Below are 27,796 nucleotides of genomic sequence, written 5' to 3' on the forward strand. Positions count from 1 at the left end.
CTTCCCATAATGCACTCCCCGAGCACCAGCGGGAAACCAAAATGGCGAACCTGCTGGGGGAAAATGAACCGTTTGTTATTTTCTGAGGAAGACGCGAGCCCCGCAAGTTTCCGCGACGCGCTCTCTAGATAGGTTCAACCGCAGGAAGGAGCGGGACGACGGCGGCTTCTGCTTCGGGCTCATTTTTTTCGTCGCACGGGTCGTTGGTATCAGCGGAGGTGACCGAATGAGGTATTGTTGTCATCATGTTTTCCTCCTGTCGGGGGGGTGTGGGTCCGTCGGTCAGCGACCCGGCCGGGGCCACGGCGGCTCCGCATGTGGGGCGTGCATGCTAACAACGAGGCCCGGTGGCTAACGGCTAAAAACATTATTTGAACACGTTTTACGATGTCAAACTGTTTCTTTATCATCTTCACTGGCTGGTTTTTTTTAATCACCATGTTCCCCCGGTGCTCGAACAAAGGGAGGGTGGCACTGACGGACAGAGGCTGGATGGAAAATAAAATCTACCGCTTCCACATCTCAAAGATTAATCTCCCACAGCCTCAGATGGAAAAATTATGAATGTAAAATTTGTAGAACTACAATTGCAAGTCGTCACTGACACGCTCATGTGTTGAAAAGACTTTACAAAAACCTCCGATTTGATTTGAGCTGGGTCCCAGAAGTGCTCAGCAGTGATCTGCAGCCATGTGCTCGCTGGTTGTGGTTAATGAGCAATTAGCACTAATTGTGGGAATAATCAGCGGTTGTTTATGTCCACTGGCGGGGAAAGGTCATGTGTTTGAGCCGCTACTCTGGAAGCTCCTAACAATCTCCCATTGTGCTTTCTATTGCCAGTACACATACAGGACAGTATTTGTCTCAGTCCACATATCTGCACGCAATTCTCATTGTTACCTTGACTTTGAGTTCAAAAGCGTTAGGATTCATTAGAAACATCAAACACACCACGAGCAGCACGTAGACTGTGGATTGCTGGCAATTGTGCACGGAATCAAACATCACCTGAAAATACAGTAAAATTTAAATCTATGTCTTTCCATACCTCATTGTCCCCATCCACCCCCTGTTTTTTCAGAGACTCAGGGGTCGTGGACCACCTGTCTGTCCATCACAGAGCTCATCCCCAGCGGCAGCAGGAGGCTGTGTCCTTGTCCCCCACAAGCCTCTCTGCTCGGGGAGAGTATGGAGATGACGACATGTCTGACAGGTTCACAGAGGGACAGGACGTCCTGGCCAGGTGGTCAGACGGATTGTTCTACTTGGGGACAATCACAAAGGTAAGTGTGAGGGGAGCATTCCTGCACAGACATCCGGGCATATGGGAGCTGGGACCAAGTCTGCATTTTTTTGGAGCTGCAAGCAAACAAGTTATCCGCATCAAGAATGAAATATTGATCGGTTGTCACAATAAAATATTGCTGTATTTTATGGTGCCAGTGCATAACTTTGAATTTGTGTAATGGACTCTGCTGGAACCATCAACCATACAATATTTTCAGTCGAGTTTGCAATAAAACACAATGAAATCTGTAGGGACAATCCTTCAGTCCACAAAGTTTTAAACTTAATTTATAGCGCACTGGAGAACAGAGACAAATATCAACTCCAAATCTTATCATCTTCCATCAGGTCTTGCGCACTCAAAAAAAACAACTCTGAACTGAATAGCAGATGATTCAAAACAACATTGAATTGAGGGTAGAGGGTGACATCCCCGTGTGTGAAAGATTTGGTTCCCATGGCAGGACTTCTGATGTTCTGCTTGTTCCTGTAGATGTCTGATTCCTGGGTGGTGTGTTTTAAGAACAGTGTGGCATTCAGGAACACACCTGTTCTTTGTCCTTTTCAGATCGATGGGGACAAGCAGCGATGCTTTGTTGTCTTTGAGGATCGGTCTAAGTCATGGGTTCTTTGGAAGGATATTCAGACTGGTAAGTTCATTCCTTCGTGTAATGTGGATCTTGATAACTGACCGGGAGTGACCATCTGCTCTGAAGATAATTATGCAATGTTATTGCCCGGCTATACATTTTAGCACCAGTTTTTGATTTTGGATGAATTCCTGGAGTTAAAGTGTTGCTGTTCTCTCCCTCTTTGCCTTCTTCAGCCTTTCTTATCTCCCTACCCTTGCTGCTGACAGTTAACTGACCAGTGTCTGGCATCAGTACAGCAGCAGAGAATAAACCACTTGTGGAGACGGACAGAGAGGCTGGGGTCTAATTATTCAAAGATCATTCTGTTAAAATGCAAATATGTATTTATAGTAAAGTTAAACATGATTTGTAAGAGTAAAAAAATTGAACATATTCACGACAAACATCAAAAGTTAATTATATATATATATATTTTTTGACATTGACTAGTTGCAATATGAGGTGATGCTTTTGATGCTGCACCGCTGTAGTGTTGTGTTACTGATTTACAAAGTTAACTTTTCTGCTGACCTCCATTGGGTGAAGTTCCCACTTTGCAGGGTTTTATTACGCCCAACAGTGTTTTTTTACCAACAACCTGGTATTCGGTTACACTTAAAAATCAAATTTGCCCAGTCCAGGAATATATATAATTTCCCACAGTTTATGTTTTATTCACTGAGTTTTGGAGATAAATGTTTCTCTTTGTTCTCTTGACTCCTCTGGATAATTCACACAACTCGGTGTGACTATTTTTTGCCGGTCAGAGGAACAGTCACTATAGTCGACACTTTCTTGTTAAAACACAAGTTAACATGCTCACAAGCCTCTACAGCAGCTAGCGGTGGTTCTTTGTCCTGACGTCTTCTGTCTACTTCAGGGGATGAAGATGATGATGACGAGGACGACGATGACATCGTGTGCTCCATATGCCAGGATGAGACTTCAGAGGAACCCAATGAGATTGTCATTTGTGATAAGTGTGGACAAGGTACCGTTCACCATCTCTAATGCTCCTCTACCTTACATTGAACATCTCAGGTTTCGATCTCCAGTCTCTGGCCCTGAGGGTTTTTGTAGTTCTTGAATGATTTAAGAATTATGTAATAGATGGCAGTTAAATTTAATTGTTTGTCGTCTTTAAAGGTTATCACCAGTTGTGCCACTCCCCCATCATTGATGCCTCTGTCATTGACTCAGATGACAAGTGGCTGTGCTCAGAGTGTGAGCTGACTTCTATGCCTAAGGTACAGCTTTTAAATGAGTGTTTATTTACCTGACAAATAGCTGTTTTGTGAGTCATTATTTTCTCATCCTTAAATGTAAAGCAAAACAGGGATAACCTGTCGGCAAATGACGTATATGTTTGTGCGTGGTTTTGTTTTCGGGTAAACATGCTTTTTTGTCTGTGTGGTGTACAGAGAGGGGGTGGACACAGGAGGGGGGCATCTGCTAATAGCTTCCTGCAGCCAGAGCAGCAGCACATGGAGCTGCACCTCTCCTTCCCCTATGCCCTGGAAGAACTGGTGTGGGACCAAGGCCACAAGACTAACATCCAACAGTGTTACTGCTACTGTGGAGGCCCAGGAGAGTGAGTAACACATGTTAGATACAAGAAGTTGATTACAGAATGTCCCACGTGTGCATGTTTTTCAGAATCTTCTAATACATACATGAGTACAGTTACCTCTGTCTGTGTCTTTGCTTCTAGCTGGTACCTGAAGATGTTGCAGTGTAACAGGTGTCAGCAGTGGTTCCACGAGGCGTGTCTCCATTGCTTAGAGATGCCCATGCTCTACGGAGACAGGTGCAAACTATTCTAAATTACATCTGGGTTTTCGTAAAGTTTTGTGAGGTTGCAATGTGAAAAATCTGCATTTTCCCAATAGTTTGCACCAGTGTGATTACAATATTTCAACAAGAAGAAAAGCCTTATGGGGTACTGTGTTTTTCGCCCTCAGGTTTTATCTCTTTATTTGTTCCGTCTGCAATGGTGGACCAGAGTACCTCAGCCGACTGCCTCTCAGATGGTAAGTGAATCTCAAAAACCCTGGTAAAGATAAGTCCATCTTTAAAGGAGAATATCAGCCACAAGCACGTTGGCTACCCTCCTTTCCAAAGTAGTCTGTGTAAAGACACAATTCCCCATCTTACACCAAATGCTCAAGACCTACAATGAAGCTCCGGACTTACAAGTATCTTATTGTTTTTGCAGCACATTAATCTATACTGCATGGATGTCAAATCATCATGCAGAGCACTGACCACTGTTATGGAGTTACTGTTGTAGTCTGATTTTTGGATTGAAATTATTTTGTAAATTACAGCACACTTGTAATAACGGCAACCGTCTTAAATCATTTTTAAAGCACATATCATGAGGCTAGTCAAGATGCACACCTCTAGTGGTGCCACAGTGACAGAAAAAATAAATCATGTGTAGAAATAAAATTCTTCGAGACATCGATAATCGTTTTATAATAGAATCGTAGTCCTCTGAGTCGTAATAGAAATGTGAGGTGCCTAAAGATTCCCACCCTTTCACTGGGCTATATTTGGTCTACTGTTCATGGTGTTCTGTTTGCACAAGGTCACGAAAACTCAGCTTTTTCTAAAACGTTTCAGGGAGGACGTCACACACTTGAGTCTGTACAACTTGAGTGTGATCCACAAGAAGAAGTACTTTGACTCTGAGATGGAGCTCATGGCTTACATCAATGGTAACTGGGAGCTGCTGCAGCTTGGGGAGGTAAGGAGATAAGTCACCAATTATTTAGTTTCAAAACAAAAAAGCATCAAGTCACTCATTGTTTATGTTGATCTTAATATTTGATTTTCATATCAAAAACTATCTAGGAATACACAACAATTACTTTCTTTAAATGTATGCTTTGTGAGAGTTAGTGTTGTCTTTTGCAACACTAGAGCCACCCCTCTCTACTGAAGTCATATATACACGTTTGCGTTTTACTCGCAAACATTCAGGCTGGTACATTTTCAGGCTGGTACATTCCAGCCTGAAACATTACTCTCCTGCAAGTCACTACTTTGCTGCTCTAAAAATAGTTGTCTTAAGTGGAAGTACAGCACAACTTCTCTTTTTGGGGGGGCGAATAAGAGGGGATTCCTTGGAAAGGAGAAACTAAAACTCGGGTGAAACTAATAAAGTTTAAAGACATGGTTACAAATTGATACATAGATTTGTGTACTTGCCCGACCCGGCATTTTCAGCAGGCATTTCTGATGCTGCTGTCTGTATCACAACATTTTTAGTTTTGGATTTGGCTCACAATGTCGGGACTTAAACCAGAACAAATGTTTTTTTGTAGCAGCTTAATACATCTGAAAGTTATTGGAAGCCAGAAAACAACGTAGTTAATCTGTGCTAGAGGGTAAATGAAATTCTTAATTCTTAATTCTAATTCCCTGGCTGCCCATTTGGGGTTTTGAAACCATATGCTCTCTATTTGTTTTTGTCCGTGCACCGTGACTTTCTAATTTGATAACCCCCCCCTTCCCCTTATTTGCAGCTCGCCCACACACCAAAATCAGAGCGATATGAAAGTGTTCTGGAGGCATTAAACAACAACAGCAGCATGTGAGTTATTCCTTTTACCTTTTAATTATTTATGAGTGTGAAAGTGTTAGACAGACTTTTTCCTGTTTGTTCCTACCCATTTACCTTTTTTTCTGTCTCTGCCAGGTTTATGTCGGGGAAGGAGGTAAAGAAGAAGAAGCATTTGTTTGGTCTGAGGATCCGCTTCCCTCCCGCTCCCCCCAACTCTGATGAGTCAACCAGCCGAGTGATGGAGAGGGCCTCACACGAAATCACCATTAAAGGGTGCAAGTCCAACAAAATCCTGTCTGCCATGAGGTAAGATGAGGAACCTATTGTTAATGTTCCTAATAAAAGTTATACAACCTGCAACAAGCAGTGTTTTGATATTGTTCTGTACATTGTACAATGTGTGTTTTTAATGTACAGCCCTCATGACTTATAAACTGTTGAGAAATGTTGTTTTTGTTGTTGTAGATCTTGCAGTACTTTAACCAATGGCAGAGACAAGAAGAAGAAGAAGAAGAAAAAGAGGAAGCATGGAGCACGTTCTCTGGAGAGACTAGCTAAACCACAACACTCCAGTGAACTCTTGCCCCAGGTGTGTGTTTGTTCGTGTGTGTAAGTGTGTGCATTTGTGTGTATGTTTTAATGGGTGTGAGCTGGGTGTGTACATAGCTGTTAATAGGAGTGGGTGTTTTTGCATTATTCTGTAAACATCATGGCTCAAAGTCTTGTGAGAAAACGGTCACCTCTAATGGACATGTTGAGAAAGTAGCTAGCTAGGAGGAAACCCACTGAGAAATGCTAACAGTTTTCCCTTTGCTTCGACAGCAATTGAGAAAGCCTCTCCCACTCGAGCCTCATGCCTTGGATCACTTCACTTCTATCAAGTAAGTAAGCTGATGTGTTGCAAAATGTGTGACTGGAGCACTGTTGTGGTGAAGCTACGGAACAACTGTTTCCTAATGGATTCATAATTCTTATTTAGTCTCAAACGACAGTGTTTACTCATTCCTGTAAACAGTCGCCTTGACATCTACAAATTGTTTTAGTCAAAATCAGAAAATATGCTTTATGAACAATGATATAACAAGTCAGGAAATCCTGACATTTGAAAAGCTTGAATCATTTACCTGGCATTTAGGCTTTTTTAATATACTTTCACCACTATGTATCGTGGCTGTAAGCTTCAGCAGCAGTTTCCATTCTGTCTATAACATTTTCATCCTACTGTCTCTTTCTCTTTTTTCATTTTCCCTTTCCCAAATCACCAGGAGCGACAGGTCTGCGCTGTCTTCAAGAACTTCAGACGTGGAATCCATAGGAGCCCTGAGCACCTCAGAAACTACCTCAACTAGCATTTCAAGACAGTCCAGGTAAGCCTGCTATGCAATATTTTTTTCTGTTACATGGGTCATTGTAGAGTCAGATAACAGAGCTCTCTGTCTCTGATTGGATTCATACTTATTCAAACTTTTCTCAGCTCTTTACTCAGTGTTTGCTGTTGTTAACAGATATTTAACACAAAACAATTAGTACAAGCACCTGCCAGAGTGAGACATGAGCAGAGTCAATTTTCTAAATACAATAAAGTGAACAGAAGCACAACTTCTTAACAATCAACAACAAGCTGGTTAGAAACTTTGAATCTCTTGTGTTAATGTAACTTATATTAATACTACATTTCAACTAACCCCAATAGCCTTAACTAAAGCACTTAGAACAAATCATCCCTCGTTGAATTCACAAAGAAACATCTATCTTTATTTACATATAAAAACACTGAAAACATTCACCATATTGTCACTGTTCTACTTTTTAACTAGCTATCCATAGTAAAAGTGGAATACATAGAAGGCCCCATTTAACAGCCGATTAAGTTTTACATTTCCTATACTATCATTTAACAAACTGCAACCAAAATAACAATCATTCAGTTGTACAATGTTTCTGTGCAAGTTGTGTTTTGGCACAAGCGAAAGAGATGTCGTGCTTCTATGAAGAAAGATTTGACCAATTTAAGGAAAGTTTCGATCATTATGTTGTGATCAGTGTTGATATTGTGGCGGTGGTTACAAAAAAATCTGAGAGAAGAGAAAAGATGCATTTAATTCGTAGTGAAACTGCAGCGGCTCAGAGGACGTCGGTAGTAGTCCTTCATAGGTGGCCCAGACCACCTCCGAATGTGGTCAGGCGTGATCGGATCGCGGTCCGATCTGAGCTGTATATACTCTGTTTTTCTCACAATCGTTTTTTAACTTCCTCTCTTCCTATCAAACACCCTCCAGCCTCTGCAGCTCCAGCAAGATGCGCACGACAGCCTGCATCATGCCTGTTTCCCCTCCCCCCATAAAAAGGAAGCGTGGGCGACCTCGACGGGCCTTGCAGCCCCCTAACCCGGAAATCCCCCCACCCAGCCATGCAGACCCAGACCCCTCTGCAACAGTGATGCTGAACTCCCTCCCAGGGCTTCACTCAACAGACATAGTTCTTGGAATGGACCCCAACCGCCAGCTCTCCCACCTCAAGAGCTCCATCAGCAGCTATTTTGGTGCGGCAGGGCGGCTGGCTTGCGGGGAAAAGTACAAAGTCCTGGCCCGACGGGTCACCCTTGACGGCAAGGTGCAGTACCTGGTGGAGTGGGAAGGAGTCACCGCCTCCTAGGCTTCTCAACATCATCATTGTAACTTTTACCCAGCACCTATAAGAGGTGAATGGTTGTGATGAGGACAGTTCCACAGCCTGTATTTGAAACATTAGCCTTTGTTTAGTTTAGACAGAAGCAAGTTTTGCCTGTTAAACTCACTGTAAAGCCTACTGGTTCTGTGCAGTCCAATGTGATTAAAGCACATTTACACATGTATTTTGGTTACAGATTAAAGATGAGGCATTGTCCTCATACTGCACCATAGTAGTGTTATTCTGCTATTAATTCTCATCTGCTTTGAATGTTTACAGTGACCCCCCCCATTTATTCAGGGGCTAGTAACTGATCAGTGCACTGCACCTGTAGGCTTTCAGTGAACCGTTATGGGGCTTGATTTTTCATCCAGTGATATGCTTTTTATTTCCAGACCTATTAAGTATGGAACTGTACAAAACGAACAAACTGAAATGTTGTTGGCCAGGCATTTAAATGGCCAATCCTGGGTGAGAAGAGAAAGAGGGGAAGTTATTATTTTTTGACTAACATGCAATGAGGAATTACACATGTTTTGTTAACATTTATTTTCTTAACTAATTTGATAAATAAGGACATGTCCCTTTACATCAGTGTCCCCTCCTTCTCTAGTCTCAGCCGCAGGTACCTCTTGTTGCCTTGGGTGTAAATCAGGATGGAAGGAGTGCTCAATTGTGAGTAGAGCAAGAGGTAAAACTAAAGAGGTGTGCTGCTGCAAATGTTTTATTTTATATGAATTATACAACATTTATTATTACATTTTCTACTTTTATGTTCTCTTTTTCCTTTTCAAGGGGGCAGAGTTCTCTAATTTTCTTCTTTTTTATTAATAGATTGCACATATCAAATTATATCTGTTAGGACATCATTTCATTTTGAACAGTTGAGCTTTGTCCAGCCCCTTCAAGGCAGCATTTAGCGTGAAAATTTTGAAAATAACATGATCATTTCAGTTAATAATTGTTCAGAATCCGATATCTAAGAAGATACCTGGTAATCTGTGTGCGTTCGGACAAAACTTTGTTTTCAAGGTAAACCTTTTGTTTAGAAACTTCAATCTAATTGTCTAAATAAATATACTTTTTTAAAAATTCTGATTTAAAATTAACTATATGCTTTAATGTTGAAATCCTTAAGGACCTATTTAGTTTTTTTCTTTGTCTGATAGTTAATCAAATATAAAGTGCTGCGTAAATGATTATTATTTTCCCAGTTCAAAAATCTTTTTGTGTTTTCTTTGTGCTGCCTATGCAAGTTAGCCCTGGAGAAATGTTTAGTTTCATACTTTGACGAGAACTTCAAACTCATTTTACTATTTTGAGCATTAGACTCTGGCGTTTTGGATTTGGTCATGTGATGGGTGTAACAGAAACTGTTCACCATGTAGTCTACACACACTCAGGATATGCCCATAGAAACGCGTTTCGAGCAGCATTTGCAGCGTGACAGGAGGTTTTGATGCGTTGTTTACTCTGTTTTAGGTCAGTATTTTAACATTTGGTTCATCAGTTTTGTCTGGACTGTCATGTATGAATAAGTTGTAGTTCATTTTCTCTGCTACACTTGTCAGAAAACTTATCACTGGATAACTAATATGCTGTATGTCACTGCAAGAGGTTAACATTCAGTTAGTATGACTCCCTTTTCTGTTTGAAATGGACAGAGCTGTTTGATGTTGACGCCTCTTCATTGTCCGGATGTAGTCGACACATTTAAAGCTCTTCTCCTGTGTGGAGTCAGTGTCTGGGCTGACTCTCTGCAGGCCTCTGCAGCCAAAGAATCTTCTGTGTCTCTTGAGATTCTTCTTGTTATTACATTTTTTTACACACCATCATATAGGTTGACATGTTATTTCCCAACCTGTTTTGTTAAATGATAAATAAAAGCAGATATTTTTATTTCTGTCGTGTTTAATTTGCTGTTTGTTGCTTATATTTCATCATCACAGCTTCCTTCACATTAAACTGCTATTATGACAGCAGAGGTGCACGCGCCTTTCTTCGCGGTCGCTGTCAATGACAACCCCGCTCCACCAATCACGCCAAGGCATTAATCGTCTTATCCAATCAAGAAGCGCGTTGTTAGGATATGGGCGGAGACTAAATACAAATGGCAGTAGCTCGTTCTGTCGGTAACCTGGGAAGATTTGTTTCGCTAGAAGTTACAAACAGATTGTTTCGAACACAACGGAAATGTACTTTAATAGCTGTGCGACGACAGAACTAATATTTATTTCAAAACATACGCGGCGTTTTCTCTAAATTCAACGATGAAGTTCAGTAGCCGACCACCTGTTGATGCAGCGAGCATCTTTGTTTACATCTAGCTAGCCTCGCCGTGCTAGCTAACTCTGCTACTCTTGGACGTAGCGGTTCATTCATTAGTTAGTTGTCCCTGTTGTTGACTTTCCAGCGAGTCACACATGTTGTAAAATGCTGCTCGAGCATCTGAAAGCTAACCTCGGCAGGGGGGGACGAGTTGTTGGTTAGCTGGAGGGCGACGTCATGCACTCACCAGTAGTTCAACGTTCAGGAGCCAAGATGTCTTCAGTCCGAGGAATCTACTTCGACTAAAGTGTGCGACAGAAACGGAGGTAAGTCAACTGCATGACGTGCACAGTCTAAACCAGTTGGTGAGAGCATAAATACCATTTATCCCACAGACTAAATTTACAGCCATCATGTGATGACAGTGTGTTTAAAGGTTCAGTGTGTAGAATGTAGTGACATACAGTGGTGAGGTCTCATGTTGCAGCTGAATCTCCCCCTTCCAAACATGAGAGAGAACCTGTGGTAGCCTTCAGTTGTCATTAAACTCGAAAAGTGTTTTACTTTGTCCAGTCTGGGCTACTTTGAAAAAACATGGCAGCCCCCATAGAGGACCCTCTCCTGATGTAAATATAAAGAATATTAAAATATAAAAGGGCCCATTCTAGGGTAAACAAAACAACAATTCATACAATTTAGATGAAACACACTCGTGAAAACATCACTACGATTAGTTTGTATTCAATTTCTGCCAATAGATCCCTCTCACCTAAATCTTACACACTGAACCTTTTAACACCTCTCCTTGATTTCCACCTCGCTAGCTCCTTATACAATCAGCCAGGGCCATGAGGATCAGCAGAGTCCCGATCGCCTGATCTGACAAGAGCTGCAGTAGATACCTGATGTTCCCCTGCACATACCACTGCTGGCAGTCTTAGCCCACCTTCCTCCATCTCCAGGGTAAGAGAGTGTGTCTACCTCAGTGAAAAATGTAAACCCTCTATCATCTTGTCTCAAACCTCTTGCTGTATATGTGTCTATGTGTAGGGAAGCGGTACAAGTCCCATCTCCCAAAAGCATAGCACCATTATGAAACCACATTTACATTCATAAGATCCAGATTTTTTTGGGATCTGCAGCAAATTGCAAACACTCAGAAATATCCGTCCCCTTAATATGCCTGATTTCAGATGCATGAATTATTCTCTGAGAAATCCACAAAGTCCTATCTTGCCTTAGAAAACCTGTATGCACGATACTAAGGTAAATACAAAAAAGCTGTACATCCTTCATCACAATCTCGCAGCTCTCACCCACACCTCTGTCTTCCCTCTATCAAGTCTGCTATTGTGAAAATCAGGCCAGCAGACATGGAATCCATTTCTCTGAGGAAGAAGGTGGGCTGTGTGCGTCAGGAGAACGCCTGCCTGTCCATGGATGAGCAGCTCATCAGTGACTTCGATGCCCTGCAGTATGAACTGACCTCCTCCAAGTCTCAGGTATGACAGTCATCCCTATGCAGCTGATATGTGTTAGTAAAAGTGTTGCATTCTTCTAGAACATTGTGTCTTATGCTTCATAATTGTGTGCTACAGAATAAGTACAGTGGAATCAGTGTTCTTTGTAGGGCTAAGCGACAAGGCCCTAACATTTTATCAAGATAACATTTTTCACATCAATCGATTCGATATAGATAATTACAATGATAAATGTCACATTATTATTGTGCAAAGACTGATTTTTGCTTCTTAGTGAAGTTTTTTTTTTTTAGACTCTTCCTTATGAACCGAGAGAAACAGGAAAAAATGTTACAGGTCTGAAGTAGATCAGTTATGTGTTATACCTCCACACTGTGCTTGCACATTTTATATAGATATAGCAATATATTGATATATATTGAACCTTTGTTGTATTGCTATTGAATACATTTATGTTGCAATAATTAGATACCAATAAAGAGATTGGCCTGTTGCCTAATAATACATATTTAAATCATACATGTAACATGAAAAGAATCCACGTTGAACACATATGCTTCCTTTCCAGCTCCACCTCAGAGGCTCCAGGGCTGGTGCTGAAAGCAGTGTGGCAGTCATGAGTGGACAGATTCGTCAGCTTGAAGCAGAGCTGGAGGCACAAGTCAAAGAGCTCAAGTAACCTTACGACCTAAACATGTATATCTTCAGATGTTTGTGTGTATGTAAAAGTAATTGTATGTCTGTTTGCACTGGATATTGAATACATGTCAATATTATGCAATGTGCTATGGGGCACATGCAGTTATGCATATTGTTGTGTAGACTTTTGGCTCTACTCCTGGTCATTTTAAAAACTATAACACTAACCTGTAGTTGAACCTGGCATAATAATCCAACAACTTCTCCTTGACTGTGTTCCCCAGGGCTGCAGAGCTGAGAGCTGAGTGTAGCCAGGAAGCAGCAGCACACAATGACATTGTGTTGGCAGGTCTCACTGAGGAGCTGAGTGCATTCAGAGAAGAACTGGACAACAAGACAGCGCTAGGAAAACGGTGATGCTTTTATCTACATCGACAACCGTTCATCTTATTGTCTTTATGCTTGGAATTTGTATTTATAAGGAACCAAGGAAGTGCCGAATCTGGACCCGCAATAAATTCAATATTATAAAACTTTTAAATATACAGATCACCAGAGCTCTGTAGCAGCGCTGGCTGGGACTCATCAAAGTATGTGACGTTGTTGATCATGAAAACAGCATGTTCACAACAACAGCAACAACAACTGATTCTCCAGTTAAGCGTACCAAGTCAAGCATCACCAAACTTTGAATAAACCGGTGAATAGCTCTTTGTGCAGCAGTGGTCGTGCAGCCTCAGGGTTCTGAGTCCTGCAGCCGGTACTTTCCACAGCTCATTTACTGCTGGTCACTTTAACCAGCAGTAAGTTTCAGAAAGAAAGCTGCAACCAGCATCACCACAGGTCAAGCAAACAGCCCATAGTTCATCCAGTTACATTAGACACTAAAGCTCTACCAATACAATGATTGATGGATAATATCGATAATTTGTATATGTATTGGGGTTATAGTGGTTTATAATAAAGTGCGAGATATAAAGATTACATTTCTTTGTCATAATGACATGTTAGGATTCATTGCCAAATTTGTAAAAAATACTTTTGTACAAAACTTACTGTTATCCTTTACAGACTGCATTTCCTGGGAACCCTAGGTTGATTGTATCAGACATTTTTTACTCTATTATCGTTTATGGCATCGGCCCCCTATAATCGGTTTGGACAAAGCTCAGCCTGTTTATCAGAATATGTTCCAAACCGTTCCCTCAGGTCTTCTGTTTGGGGAAGCAGCTTTATCTTGCTATGCACCAAAGGTTTGGAACAAACTCCCACCGCACACCAGACAAGCTTCTTCTGTTGATAGTTTTAAAAAACAACACAAGACCTATTTCTACGATCTTGCTTTTAATTAATTTAATCTGTTTTTATTTTTATTCTTTTATTTAAATTTTTTTCCCCCTCATACTTTGTTTTATTGCTAACATGTTCTTATTAATTTTAATGTAAAGCACTTTGAGCTGCATTTTATGTATGAAAGGTGCTGTACAATACATTTATTATTATTATTATTATTATTATTATTATAGTATACAGTACAGTTTACATGTCATTACAGTTTCATGGGTAACAGCATGAACACTGTGATACTTGACTTGGGCCTTGAGCTGAAATGTTATTATGTTTTCTTTACTTTCACATTATGATGAAGTTATTGCTGTAGATCTAACGCTATATTCTCTTACAGAGCTGAGCAACAAAGGAACCAAGCACTTGAAAATGCAGAGAAACTCAAAGAAGCTTTCAAAGAATACAAAGCCACAATTTCCATTAAACTTAAGAAGGTAAATTTGTCTAATATGAATAACTTGCTACTCGTATAGTAAATTATTTGTATTTTTTGTTGCATGTTGATGATAAAAATGTGTTTTGAAGGTGATGGAGAGCGAGAGCAAACTCAAAGAGAGCCTTATTGAGTGTGACAGAGAGAAAGAAGAGGTGGAGATGAAGTGCGCTGTGCTGCAGAGAGAAAAGGCAGAACAGGGCCGAACCACCAGGTACAACACCTACACCGATTGTTTGTATAGTTGTTTCTTTGTCATTGTTTTCTCATACATTTGCATGTGTAAAATTTCATATTTATTATCAATTAAATCTTAAAATAAATGATTTTGATGTACACTTATCATATTCAATCCTTCACATTCTGCTTCACAGCCAGCTGAAGGAGGAGTTGAGGGAGGCTAAGTGTTCGGCTGTTGAGCGCTCAGACCTCCTGACTCAGCTGGAGGAGGCCAGACGACGCGCCTCAATCCTGGATCGTCAGCTTGCAGAGCAGGGAGCGGGATGCAGGGAGCAGGCTTCTCTGCTCAGGGAGCTGCAAGAGCTGCGGGCTCTGACCCAGAGCCAAGAGCAGAGGGTGGCTCAGAGCCACAGAGAGGCTCAGCAGAGCCAGGCAGAGCTGTCGAGTCTGGATGCTGCCCTGGCCCTGCTACATCTACGAGAGGTGGAGAAACATAGATGCATACATTAACATTGTCATTTGGGTTCTCATGTCCCCTGATTTTATTATTGCGTTTGACCCAATGAATTGTTGAACCATTAGTATATTTGCTTTCCCAAACCTGGTTTTCGCCCCACTTTCACTGTCCTGAAAAAGTGGACATGTTTATCACTGACTCTGTGCAGGAGATGATGTGTTTACTCTTGTCAAATGTCCTTTTTTCAATATCAGGGCGCTGTGGGAGCACTTTGTGCCAAGCCCTGCATGTTGCCCCCAGTGGACTATTCAGGAACAGTTCACCTGCTCAAGTTAAAGCCAGGTAACGCGGATCATGTATTGTACACCGATCGGGCACATTAAAACATACTTTGTTTTAATGCTGCTTCAGATCAGTGTATCTATAGCCTGTTTTGTGATTTAATGTGATACTTTATATTTCCACTGATCTGCTGCTCGGTGTATATGCCTGTTATCTATTATCTTTCTTTTTAACAAATTTGCTTCTTCACTCCATCCCTCCAGGTGAAGGTTACCAGCAGCTGTTGCGGGTGCTTCAGTCGTCAGAGTTTGAGCGAACTAAACAGAGCAGCCTGGTCGAGCGGCTGCAGGATCGTCTCAGCAGAGCCCAGGAGGAGATCACCTCCCTGCAGAGCTCCATGGCCCAGAGAGCCTCCCACTACCAGAGCCTCCACACAGAGCTGCTGGATAAAGTCAGCCAGGCCACTGACACAGAGAAAGAGGTAACCTTTTTTTTTCCCAAGAGAGAGGTTTTCATCGGTTTCTTACATGTTGTTGTTCACAGCAGCATTTTATTTTCCTGTCTCCGTTTCACCTCAGTTGAAGAGAAAATGTGCCCGTGTGGCTGCGCTGGAGAAACAGTTACAGGAGAAAACTTCAGCTTACAGTCAGGCTGCACTGAAAAACACAGAACTGGAGAATCAGCTACTGGTACAACACTCACACATGTACACACTCACCTGATGGATGCAAAACGGGAAGCAGACAAATGTCTCAGGATGAAAAATATGTACTATACATGAAGAAGACATTGATGAAAATGTCAACTTGAAATGAGATGACGAGATTCAAAATATTTTGGTGATGAGGGACGACGCCAGTGTCGATGAGTCATCCTCTACCCAGGCTCCATTACTCACCTGAATGTTCTAGAGATTTTCCTGTTGTTCTGAACATGTCTGACTCAGACAATCTCCTGCTGCGTTTCCTCATACGTGAGAGGAAAACTCCAGAGAATGTCCGGACCCAATTGTCTGGACATTTTACAGAGTTCATATCTAAAAAATGTCTGAAAACATCAACTTCTATTAATTTTGTCTCCCAGTACAAATTGTATATTTAGCCACACTTCACAGCCTCTTCTGACATGAGTATTTGTGTATTACGAATATATCAATGTAAATCAGTTGACACTGTTGTGGCATGCCTTTTCTTTTTCACCTTCCTTTATCTAAATACAGGAGAAGACCAGCTCTGTTCAACATTACCAGACACTGATGACCAAAAAGCAAAGAGAGTATCAACAGTCTTTGGACAAGTGTAAAAGATCACAGTCTCAACAATGCACGGAGCAACAGCACAGAATAGAAATGGTGATCTACAGTTTCTTTCCTCCCACACCACCATGGTTACTCTTCAGTTCATTTAAATTCTATGTGATTCTGATAGAATCAAATATGATTTTAGGTTAATGTGAAGTTGTGCTGTGACCTGCTAAAACAATACTGACCGTGACCCTGCTTTTAAAGATTCATATTTTTTCCTTTTATGTAACAGTATTTTCTCTCCCCTGCAGCTGCAGTTATCTGTAGAAGAAGCTCGGTCTCGGCTGTTAGAAATGGAGCAGGAGCTTTGTTTGTGCCAGAGGGAAAGAGACAAGGCTCAGAAAGCTGCTCTGTTGCTGCAGACCACCGTGGAACAGCTTACACAAGTAATGACACTGTAACATATGTACAGCATCTGTCAGTTATCCCAGGTATATACTGTGCTGTTTCACACATCTACAATTTGATCTTGGTTTGATTTCAGGAGAAGCAGGTTGAAGTCAGAGACAATGAAGAGTTGTTGCAAAGTTTCAAAGAGCAGGCAGCTCAGTCCTCCACCGAGGTTTGTAAGATCTGATTGCTATGTGACCTTTACGAAAAACCTATTCCACCATCCATGACTTGTGTTTATACATCAGGTGAGTGAGCTACAGTCGTCTCTGTCAGCGTGCAGAGAAGAACTGGCCTCATACCTGCAGCAGATGGACAACGTAAAGATGAACTACGAGAACGAGCTGCAAAAGAGCAATGACAAGGTACTGTATTACAAACATTTTATGAAGAAATATTACTCAGTCAATGCCCACTGGTCTTGCGAGGTTAATATTCTCTCCTGTTCCTCCCTCCTCAGGTGTCGTCTCTGCAGGAGCGGCTCCACAGCACCAGCCTGGTGTGTCAGAGATCCAGCGAGCAGAACCTGCAGCTGCAGCTTTCTCTCCAGCAGCAGCAGACCATGTTGACTGAGAGCACGGCCCACATCTCTGACCTGGAGGACAGCCAGTGCCAGCTGCAGAGACAAGTAGGAGACTCATAACTTTTATCAAATGCCCGAGCAACCTGAAAATGCACATCTTTGGAGTAACTTGGAGTACTTAACCTCCGCCAAGGAGATTGTGTTTTCACCCCTATGTGTTTGTTGGTTGGTTGGTTGGTTGGTTGGTTGGTTTGTTTGTTTGTAAACAAGATTACACAAAAACAACTAAATAGATTAACACGAAGCTTGGCATTAGGATGTGTTATGGGTCAGGGATGAACCCTTTCAATTTTGGTGCAGCTCCACATCAGGGGAAAGTGTGTTTTTCAAAATTGTCTCTGTTTTCCGATGGCATAATTAATGGATCCAGATGAAAACAATCGGGCACATTTAGGGAACTGATATCTATGAGTGTGTGAAATTTGCTGCAGCTTGTTTGAATTTAAGGGGACTATTGGGCTAATAAGATCTGCAGGGCCTCTCTCCAGGCCCCTTGAGGGTCTCGGCTCCAGGGAAGATACCTGCTTTTCCTGTCTTGGCTTGGAGAGCAGTTTTCTATCCATGTTCATGGAGTCTGTCTCTTTTGGTCTCACAGTATGACACGTCCAGCAGCTGTGCAGAACTCTCCCTTTTATAATCTACGTGATGCATTATTTTCAGGTCAGATTATGAAATCTTGGAAAATACACTATATTATGAACCACTTTATCAGCAAATTCCTTTGCTCTTAAAATAACCTTAATTCTTCATGGCATGGGTTTTGGAAGATGAAAATCTTTCTTAGAAATTCCACTTGGACATACTTCTCAGCTGAAGATTCATGCTGCTACAAATCTCCTGTCTGAAAATGTGATCTATTGGATTCAATTCATTATCATGTTCATGAAAACAGTTTGAGACGACTTTTGCTTTACGACATGGTGCGTTGTCACGGAAGACATGTTGGAAGTATCCATTAGAGGATGTTAAACTGTGGCCATGAAGAGATGCTCAGCAGCAATTCTCAGACAGGCTGTGGCATTCAGACGACGGTTGATTAGTATTAATGGGACCAGAGGTCACCAAGAAAACATTACACCACCACCAGCCTGAACCGTTTACACAAGGCAGGTTTTGCTCCATAGATTCATCCAATTAATGCCAAAGTCTGACCTGACCATCACATTTATGAATCACAGTTTACTACAGCCTCAGATCTCTGATCCTGGCAGAACAGAAGTGGAACCAGATGTAGCTGTTTGCTGTTGTAGTCCATCCACCTCAAAGTGTTTGAGTAGCTGCTTTTCTGCTCAGCATAGTTGTAATGAGGAGGTTATCTGAGTAACCGTAGTCTCAGCTTCAACCAGTCTGCCCATCCCCCCCGCACATCTACCTTCAACAAGGTTTCTCCATCCGGACTACTGCCGCTCACTGGATGGTTTTTGCTTTCCTCACCATAAACTCAAGAGTGTGCTGTGTGTGAAAATACCAGGAGAATATGAATCATACATATTTGCAACACTACTGCTACGCCCGGCAACTGAAAGAAATTGATGGTAAATCTGTAGCGTTACTTAAGGGAAACAGCTTTTTGAGCTTGTGATTTTATTAATAGCTCAGAGCATTTTAGCTGCTGGTTGTACTTTCTGTCCCTCACAACAAACAGAGCACAATGATCCTCATTCAGTGAGCAGAGCCGCATGGGGACAGTAAGATGGAGCCTCCTGCTTTACATGGTCTTTTTAACAGACAAGAAAAATTAAAGGTCTGCAGGGATTCAATAGTTTTGAGTGAATATTTTTTTTCACCTTGATTTGGTTTTATATTCATATTCAGGAAATGATGTCCAGGGAAAAATTGTTTGATCCAAATGTGTGTGTGTGTGTGCCCAGGTGTCCAGTCTGGAGCAGCAGCTGGAGCGAGCATGGGCTTCTCTGCAGGAGGAGGCGAGGACCAGAAAGCAGGACGCCCAGGAGAGAGAGAAGGACCTGCAGGAGATGAACCAGCAGAACACTCAGCTGTCTGAGTCCGTCACGTAAGACCACCTGCACACACAGTGACTCGGAGCATCTTGGCTGCTGGTTGTACTTTCTGTCCCTCACAACAAACAGAGCACAATGATCCTCATTCAGTGAGTAGAGCCACTTATTTTGAACTCTGAGCGACAAATCAGGGGTGATGAAAATTGGATTTCTGTGAGTGTTGCAGGAGGATTTCAGTCAGAGGATTTTTGTGGCTTTTAACCCAATCAGACCAAATATCATCACATTTCAAACAGTACTTTCTGCATTGCAGTGCAGCTTTTTGTTTTTGATTACTTTAATGCTTTCCCCAAACTTGTAAAAATAAGTGCAGTTTTCTACTATGTCATGTTGCGGCTATTTCTTACTATTTGTATGAGGCTTTTGTTTTTCTGGCTGTCCTTCAGGACCTGCATCAACACTGACAGTCATATGATTACACCACAGCCTATCTGTCCCTAGGCACGAGGCAGCCCTCCCCTACCCATGAATATGTATATATAAACCAGGATTTCTCTTGTTGGAGACAGGGACAGTCCTGAGAGGCTTGGAGTAATTTCAGTCTGCAGAGCTGCTGGTTACCTTCTTCTGCGTGAAGTTATTATCTGCTCCAGAGGAATAAGCATACCAGTTGTTTGAATGTTCAGCCAAAAGGCTCTTTGTTTGGCTTCAGTTAGCATCTCGGTTAGTTAAAGGTGTTTGCTTCTTTTTAAGTTGCTCTAAGACAACGATGGGAGCAGTGCTCACGCTAGGGTGGGAACCTGGAGTGAAATACGGGTGCGGGGCTTTACATATTGTATGTTCTCTTGCATGTCGGATTTTTACAAGCTTTTTCGATTTATGAAATTTTACTGAATATAGTTGTAATTTGTTTTTCTCTTTGCAGCCATGTAACATCAGAGATGGTTAAGTGTCAAGGGGAGCTGGTGTCTAAAGAGTCTGAGCTGCAGCGTCTGAGGAAGGATGTCACCGTCAAGACGCTTCAGATCAGCCGCATGGAGGAGAGCCTGCAGCAGACCAAGAACAAACTCGCCAGCAAGAACGATCTGGGTATGACATGTATTTTTCTGAAATCTGCACAGATCAGGAGGTTTTAGTGTTATTTATTTTTATTTCTCTTTGCAGAGCAGAGACAGTTGCAATCAGAACAGAAGACACCCTGTACTCAATTATCCTTAAATTCTCAAGTGATCTTTTACATTTCCAATTATCCATTGCTTTTAAGTCTTATCATAGTCCTGCTTCCTTCTCTCCCCTGGCAGTTGTCGATCTTGAGGAGAAGCTCCATCATTGCGAGGCAGACCAGCTCAACTCTGTGCAGCGGGTCCGGATGCTGGAGGGGCAGCTGCAGGCGGTGCGGGGGGAGCTGGCCGATACGCTGGAGCAGCTACTGAAACTCAAGGACATTCTGCAGATAACACAGAGCATTGCAGATGAGCGGCAGGCGTCAGTGGAGAAACTGACCGTCCAGCTTAGGTGAGGATACTCCCTCATGGGATATATTTTTCTGCACACGGGGGGGGCAAACAGGGACAAGGGAGGACTCAGACGCGGAGAGGACGTTCACGTGCTGCTGCACAGATGAGATCCGGAACTGTAGCAAATCATCCGTGTTCCAAATGATACTGTTTACTGTCTCACAAAAACACCAAAAGACACATGCACAGTCACTGAGCCTGCTACTGTTCATGTGTCTCACTCACAGACTCGCACTTTGGTGACTGTCTATCATCTTTGTCCGATGATACAATGACATTTTTGTACTTCTACTGAGGAAATCCTTTGCTGTTGAAGATGTTTTGATATTAATTTCTTTTGATTATTGTGAAGTCATTTGATCTAACTTGTGCCGTGTGTCATGTCATTTGCTGTTACTGATTTTTCACACATGCTGTGGTTTGTGATGTAAAGTTTTCTATTTAAAACTGACACTGAAATATACAAAAATCTGTGTACATTTCTCTCACATACACTGTGAAGCACAATGTGCAGCTACTGTACAACAAGCACTCAAGTCGGCGTACACGTCACGGGGAGTTTTTAATTTACGTGACATCATTTTCATTGATTGATCATGGCCACCCCGTCCTGTTACAGTTTCTCCTTGGTGTCACTGTCCTCCTGAGCACAATGAGCACATGGTCGAGACGTGCAGATGCTTCACACAGGAAATAATCTTTAAAGAAACATGGCTCATTCAATAACAGCTGTCGTGATCTAGTTTGAAGTCACAAGCCCCCTACAAAAACGCCACTGAAACGTGTTCAAGTCCACACATGTTCATGATCTGAATGCTACAAAATCTAAACAACTGTCCTAAATTAAGTTCGATTCAAATTCTCAAACAATAAATTCTCCCAGAAAGTGCTGAAGTCACGTTTCTTCTATTTGGCCCGGTTACTTTGACATTCAGCAAGTGGTCCTGTTGTCTGTGTTGTTTCTTCAGATTGGTATACACAAATATTAATTATATAGATATCTGGCAAACTGTTAAAATATGTGTGTGTGTTTGTGTGGCTTCACAGTGAGACGCAGAGGGAGTTGGAAGCGAGAACGCATGAGGTCTTAGACATGGACAATGCACTGAAGGAGAGACAGGGGGAGCTCCAACAGAGAGCACAGCTGGTACAACTCCCACACAAGCAAACATATTTTATTAGTTTTTATTTGTTTTAATCATCACTGTGTCTTTTTAAACAATCTTGTTCTTTACCCGGCCGTGCTGTCGGTGTGCTCAGCTGGGTCAGCTGGACGTGGCGATCAGAGAGCACAAGCAGGAGCTGGAGAGGAAGGTGGAGTCTCTGCAGCGGAGCCTCGAGGCCAGAGAGCGAGAGCTGAGAGAAGCACAGAGGGAGCTCACAGACAGAAACATGAAGGTCAGGAGAAGAAGACGTGTCATTAAGACACAAGTCAGCCTGAATAGATATTTGTTACAATGTTTTTGTTTGACCTTCACAATTTTTTTGAAGCATAGAGAACAGGAAGAGAGGAAAGGGAACAATATTCTTTTATTATTGTATTATCTGTAATGTTATGTTATGGGCTGTTCTAAACTGTGCAGTCGAGAACAATCGCAGAGAAGCAAGTACCAACGACACAAACTTCCGTCATAAATGTTTGCACCCTAGTTATAGATAGCATTATTACAGCTGTAAAATGTTATTATTACAGCTGTAAAATGGCTTAGAATTAATTCTGTTTCAGAATTGTATTCATCCCCAAGTAACATACAAGGAATCTACTTGTTTAGTGCATAACAAACATATTATACATAAATATTGGGTGAAAGATGAAGCAAGTGAGTACTGTACAAAGATAAAGACAGGAGCCTAAAGTACAAGAGCAATAAGTGGGGTAAAAACTATTTAGAATTTGAATAAAATATATGTCAAATATATATATAAAAAAATATGTACAATATGAAAATATTTGCAATATAATACAGATTTTTAACTAAAAAAAAAACATTTTTAATGGCATAGGGATTTATTTACGAACAAAAATTAAATGGATGCAAAAATTAAAACCATTTTGGTTACTTTCAGCTGTAATATAAGATCTGATGACCTTATATGAAACCCTGATCAAACACTGTCAGTTAATCCGTGATAATACAAAGGGTTTAAAAATGTTTGCACACTTTATGGTTGCATTTATTATGTCTTCATATCTTCATAACACTGATGTAATCATCTGTTGTCATGGTTTGTTTTTTCGAACCAACACAGAGCATTGAGAGGCAGCACAAGAGGTACAAAGATTTTGTTCAGAAAAGGTTTTAGATTAATAAATGTATTCAGCCACTGTGTGTGTGTGTGTGTGTGTGTGTTTTGTTAGGAGTCCCAGGAGCTCGACCAGCAGCTGCGTGTGTGTCAACAGAAACTTCAGACTTTGCTACAAGATCTTGAAGAAACTCGACTTCACTGTGAATCTTTGACCAGAGAACTGGACGCCACCAAGCTGCAGAACGAGGAGAGGGTAAAGCGGGAATACAGTTTATTAAAATGTTATCACTCATAGTGAAACGGTTTAATAGAACGGAAGTGAAACTCGATGATTTATGGTTTTTTTCCCCTTGCTGGTTTCCAACTGACCTAATTTCTAAGTTTTGTCTGAGAACCCTAACCCTCAAATACAGTTGACCTTGAATTGTTGTCTGTTATGAAATATCATGATTTATTTGAAGATACTACTACATGTTTTAGTGTTTTTGCTAATAAGGGGAAATTAGAGAATGTATGGCATGTTAAAATGCATGCATAACTCTGTTTTCACTGAATTTGTCTGTATTTTGTGTGCGTGTGTGCTTGCGTGCGTGCACAGGAGGTCCGGCTGTGTGGGGTGGAGGAGGAGCTGGCTCTGAAGGAGGCATACTGGCTTCAGGCGGAGGCCAGGCTGCAGAGCACAGTCGCCTCTTTAGAGGCGGAGCTGGAGTTGGAGAGGGCACAGCACAGCAAGGAGGTACATACCGATTCTGTAACTTGCCCACTGGCCACACCGTCTGTTACAGTAGACATAAAACTTGTTTGTTTCAGGGTTGTCACAAGTTTATTACCTGGTAAAAAGATTTCCATGCTGTGACATCCCTAATACAGAGGGTGTCCTCCAAGTTATGTACTGAATGAATCTGCTACTACATCTCAATGGTCAAGTTGTAGTTTGGAAGAGACTGACACTTAGAGCTGCTCTGTGCGACTTGTCTCTTGGCTAAACCTTCGATCAAATCTATGATCTCAGTGATAAGGTTGTGTTATCAGAACCAGAATCAGCTTTATTGGCCATGTATGCGTACACATACAAGGAAGTTGACTCCGGTTTTTCCGTTGCTCTCAACGTACAAAAATGGACAAATAAACAGAAAAGCAAGGACAACAAAGCAGAACAAGGTTAAGCAAACATTTAACTGCAATGTACAAGTATAAATATAAATATATATGCAAAAGTATGTATATATGAACATAAAACACAACAACAAAAACAATGAAATGGAGAAATAGTGCAATGATGCAGAGTGCAGAGATGCTAGAATAAATATGGAAAGATTGTCACAGGATACTTTATATACATGAGGTAGATGGAATATATATATATATATATATATTCCATCTAAGATTATATATTATATATATTATATATATATATAAGATTATTGCACACAGATTGTTCCTGACACTGTATGACTGATTAAGTGTTCATCAGAGCTATTACACCATCACACTGACAATATGATAATGACCATGAATCTGCCTCTTTGCTCAACACTTTTCTTCCCTCTTCTTCTCTCATATCTGTTTCTGTCTGATTCAATTTCCTCTTTTTTTCCTTTCAACATCAACAGCACCCTGTGAGTTCCTTATTTTTCTTCCATCTTTAGTTTCTCTTGTTATCGCGTCATTTCTCAGTTTCTCCTCATATGGGTGATGGTGATTTTTTGTATTTATTACTTCATTGTCCCGCTGCAACCTTGGGAATTACTCAACTGGTGTTGTTCTAACCTTGTTTTGATGAAGGCAGCCTGTAAAAAAACTAATTTGCCTCATCAGTCTTTCTTCCCTCCCTCCCTCCTCAGCTGGAGTCCCTGCAGCAGACTCGAGGTCAGCTCCTCAAAGTGTCAGAGCAGATGTCCTCCACCATGCGCTCCTCCCAAGAACAACTCGCCGCTAAGCTTCACCAGAGCCAGACCCAGCTCGACCAAACCAAAGCTCTGCTGGACCAGACCAGGGCGGAGTTGGAACGAACCCAGAACCAAGCCAGTTGTCTTCAAACACAGTTGGACCAGGGCCAGAGGCAGCTCCTTCAGAATAAAGCCCAGATGGAGCAAAGCAGGATTCTGTACGAGCAGAGCAGAACCCAGAACAGTGACCTCCGTGCTCAGCTGGAGATGGTCAGCGCGCAGTTAAATCAAACCAGAGTCCAGGCTGCGCAGCTCCAGGCTCAGCTGCAGGCCTGTGAGAAGTCCATGGAGACCTCTGATGAGTCCATGCTCATCAAGGTACAGCTTTTAGAAGTTAATAAAACAAAAATTACATCAAATAGCTTTTTAGTATTTTATCAAAAGCCGTTTTAAGACATGAACAACGCAGCAGGAGATTCTCCGCTCAGACACGTTCCCAGCAACACAGAAAAGATTGAGCTTTCAAGAGCCCCTTGGCAGGAGAAACTCCGGAGGAAGTCCAGAGTCTCTCACTCAGACATTTACATTCTTACATACAGCCCCTCCAGAGAATGTCAGGAGACTATCCGGAGTTTCATAGCGTGTCTGAAAGCAGCTAACGTTTCTTTTCTCTTCTCCCTGCAGGAATCTGAGGTGACCCGTCTCCAAGCCAGGATCTCCAGTTTGGAGCGAGCTGCCGACCGACAGAACCTCTACAATCACACACTGTCTGTACCAGTTCTGCACAGATTCCCACACGCGCAGGAACGCTCCTCCTCGGCTCACTCGCCCCCCGAAAAGACCACTCTTACTCTTACACACTCTCAGTCCACTTCTCTCCGCTCCCCAACGCACACACAAAGTTGCTCATCACCCCCCGCTCACACATACCTTCAGCCCACCTCAGCCTCTCACCTGTCTGAAACTCGTGATTGGCTGCAGAGCAGTAGCATCGACTCTTCCCTGGATCTCCCCTTGAGCCTGAAGGCAACACTGAGGGAGGCGTTGAGCAAGCAGCCATGGGAGGCCTCCTCCTCCTCCTCCTCTGTCTCCCCCTTCCCGAGCGAAGAGCACCACGGCTGGCAGGGCCTCAGCACCGTGGACACCACAGCGACCTCCGACCTCTCCTTCAACCCCCTCACATACATGGTGGACAAACCAGACGATGGAAGCACCGAAGTGGAGGCTGCCTCTCTACAGGAGGGAGACAGTGAGCGGTCGGATGAGTCGAGGAGGGAGTCGGTGTGCACTCTGGTTGGTGAGGCGGATGAGGAGGTGGATATGAGTTCACTGACTGGGATGCTGAGGTTTGTTAATCAGACGCTAGCTAAGCAGGAAGACCCTTCGTTATGGAGCTCCTCAGGGATATCACAGACCTGACAGAGAGGCACACGCACGCACACACACACACAGGTAAAAACACCACTCCTTTCTCATAAGAGTCTGTTAATCAATCAATCGATCAAGCTCTGGATTTCTATGACTTTTTTCGAACATCTGCTTCTGAAAAGTCTGTGTGTCACCAAAAAACTATTTGTAAGAGATCCAGTGCCTTAAAGAAGCATATAAAGTTTGTTATTGCCCCTTTGAAATATTTTTCTATAACGTAAAATATTCATAGCTGCATAATAAACAATCAAACTTACAGTTGGAAAGACACATTGGGTTATCCATTAGAAAATACCCCTCAAAACATTTAGCTTATCTGCTTTATCATTACTGTGTGTGAGGGGGTTAGATTATTTTTGATTGACTTTTGCTCCACCAGAAAAAAATCGCCCCACAGCTCTCATCACATTTTGTTTCAAATGTAGCTCAACACTGATTGGTGCTCACAAAGACATGAAATAATCTTTTTTTTTTTTTATTTAGACCCACTTACCTCTAATCAGTATCAAGATAAAATCCCTGCTGTGTTGCCATGGAGATGTCAGGTCCATTGAACTCTGTTTACATTGTGTTTATCCTTGTGTGTGTCTATAAATGTTCCTACATTCCTTTACATTCCTCAAAACTAAACCATTTTCTGTGATGTCATATAAATGTAGAAGCTAAATGAATAAAGTGTTTTTTTATAAGTACTTCTCCTTCTCTTGATTGTTTAATGTTTTTTTTCCGTCTACCAGTGACTTGTATTTAGTCTCCAGAGAAACATGAAGCCTTGTTTTCACTAACATTAGTTTGGATGTTCCCATCCTGCTGGTGGCTGTGGGGTCGTGTTACCAGAGCAACCGGCAGCTTCCTGTCCAGGAGAGGAATATTTGAATCAGGAAGAGCAGGGGTGGGGGTGGTCAGGCTCCAGCTTGTTAAATTGGATTTGGTGCTCTGCTCTCATATGATTACATAACAAGACAGGTCTGCTGGGAATTTTAGTTTTTCTCCCGTCAGCTCTTTTTAGTCAGTAGATTAAGGGATAGTGAAACAAATGTTAAACTGTTCTATTAATATTGAGTATCTTTCCCATATAATTTTAAGAATCTTTTTTCCCCCCTGTGTACTTTCCCCTTCTCTAGAGCCTTGCTGCTGACAAGGGGGGTTTGGATGGTCAGTGTTTTATTGTCAGTTTATGTTCTTAAGATTAAACTTCACAACAATACGTGTGTGTGTGTGTAAAAGCAAGTCC

At 42.0% G+C, this 27,796-nt stretch overlaps 2 protein-coding genes across 2 annotated transcripts; both read left to right on the top strand.

The window, feature by feature from the left end:
* The first annotated feature begins 7 nt into the window (after positions 1-7).
* Positions 8-10,056, top strand: mtf2 (metal response element binding transcription factor 2). The gene is made up of 15 exons (XM_035169202.2): positions 8-231; positions 1,082-1,283; positions 1,856-1,937; positions 2,800-2,910; positions 3,066-3,166; positions 3,341-3,510; positions 3,631-3,726; positions 3,881-3,949; positions 4,545-4,668; positions 5,450-5,517; positions 5,623-5,793; positions 5,953-6,076; positions 6,310-6,368; positions 6,753-6,854; positions 7,767-10,056. Exons 1-15 carry the CDS (start codon positions 227-229, stop codon positions 8,140-8,142), a joined length of 1,860 nt encoding a protein of 619 aa, XP_035025093.1. The 5' UTR covers positions 8-226; the 3' UTR covers positions 8,143-10,056.
* A 204-nt stretch (positions 10,057-10,260) lies between these two features.
* On the top strand, positions 10,261-27,254 carry ccdc18 (coiled-coil domain containing 18). Its single transcript, XM_035170157.2, has 25 exons — positions 10,261-10,751; positions 11,250-11,388; positions 11,769-11,927; positions 12,475-12,581; positions 12,830-12,958; positions 14,230-14,326; positions 14,418-14,539; positions 14,700-14,988; positions 15,217-15,304; positions 15,508-15,725; positions 15,823-15,933; positions 16,464-16,595; positions 16,799-16,933; positions 17,032-17,109; positions 17,186-17,302; positions 17,398-17,565; positions 19,392-19,534; positions 20,407-20,570; positions 20,783-20,996; positions 22,046-22,145; positions 22,259-22,396; positions 23,358-23,498; positions 23,844-23,981; positions 25,090-25,512; positions 25,819-27,254. Exons 3-25 carry the CDS (start codon positions 11,799-11,801, stop codon positions 26,551-26,553), a joined length of 4,116 nt encoding a protein of 1,371 aa, XP_035026048.1. The 5' UTR covers positions 10,261-10,751; positions 11,250-11,388; positions 11,769-11,798; the 3' UTR covers positions 26,554-27,254.
* The last annotated feature ends 542 nt before the right edge of the window (positions 27,255-27,796 follow it).

The sequence above is a fragment of the Hippoglossus stenolepis genome, chromosome 11 (assembly GCF_022539355.2).
Source record: "Hippoglossus stenolepis isolate QCI-W04-F060 chromosome 11, HSTE1.2, whole genome shotgun sequence".
Classification (NCBI taxonomy): Eukaryota; Metazoa; Chordata; class Actinopteri; order Pleuronectiformes; family Pleuronectidae; genus Hippoglossus; species Hippoglossus stenolepis.

What these genes read in the sequence shown, in the direction of transcription:
- mtf2 (XM_035169202.2), top strand. An exon ending in ACTTGGGGACAATCACAAAG is followed by an intron (nt 1,284 to 1,855) that starts GTAAGTGTGAGG and finishes TGTCCTTTTCAG; the next exon opens with ATCGATGGGGACAAGCAGCG. An exon ending in AAAATCCTGTCTGCCATGAG is followed by an intron (nt 5,794 to 5,952) that starts GTAAGATGAGGA and finishes TTGTTGTTGTAG; the next exon opens with ATCTTGCAGTACTTTAACCA.
- ccdc18 (XM_035170157.2), top strand. Translation starts at nt 11,799, where the DNA reads ATGGAATCCATTTCTCTGAGGAAGAAGGTGGGCTGTGTGCGTCAGGAG. An exon ending in CAGCTCAGTCCTCCACCGAG is followed by an intron (nt 17,110 to 17,185) that starts GTTTGTAAGATC and finishes TTTATACATCAG; the next exon opens with GTGAGTGAGCTACAGTCGTC. An exon ending in GGGCACAGCACAGCAAGGAG is followed by an intron (nt 23,982 to 25,089) that starts GTACATACCGAT and finishes CTCCCTCCTCAG; the next exon opens with CTGGAGTCCCTGCAGCAGAC.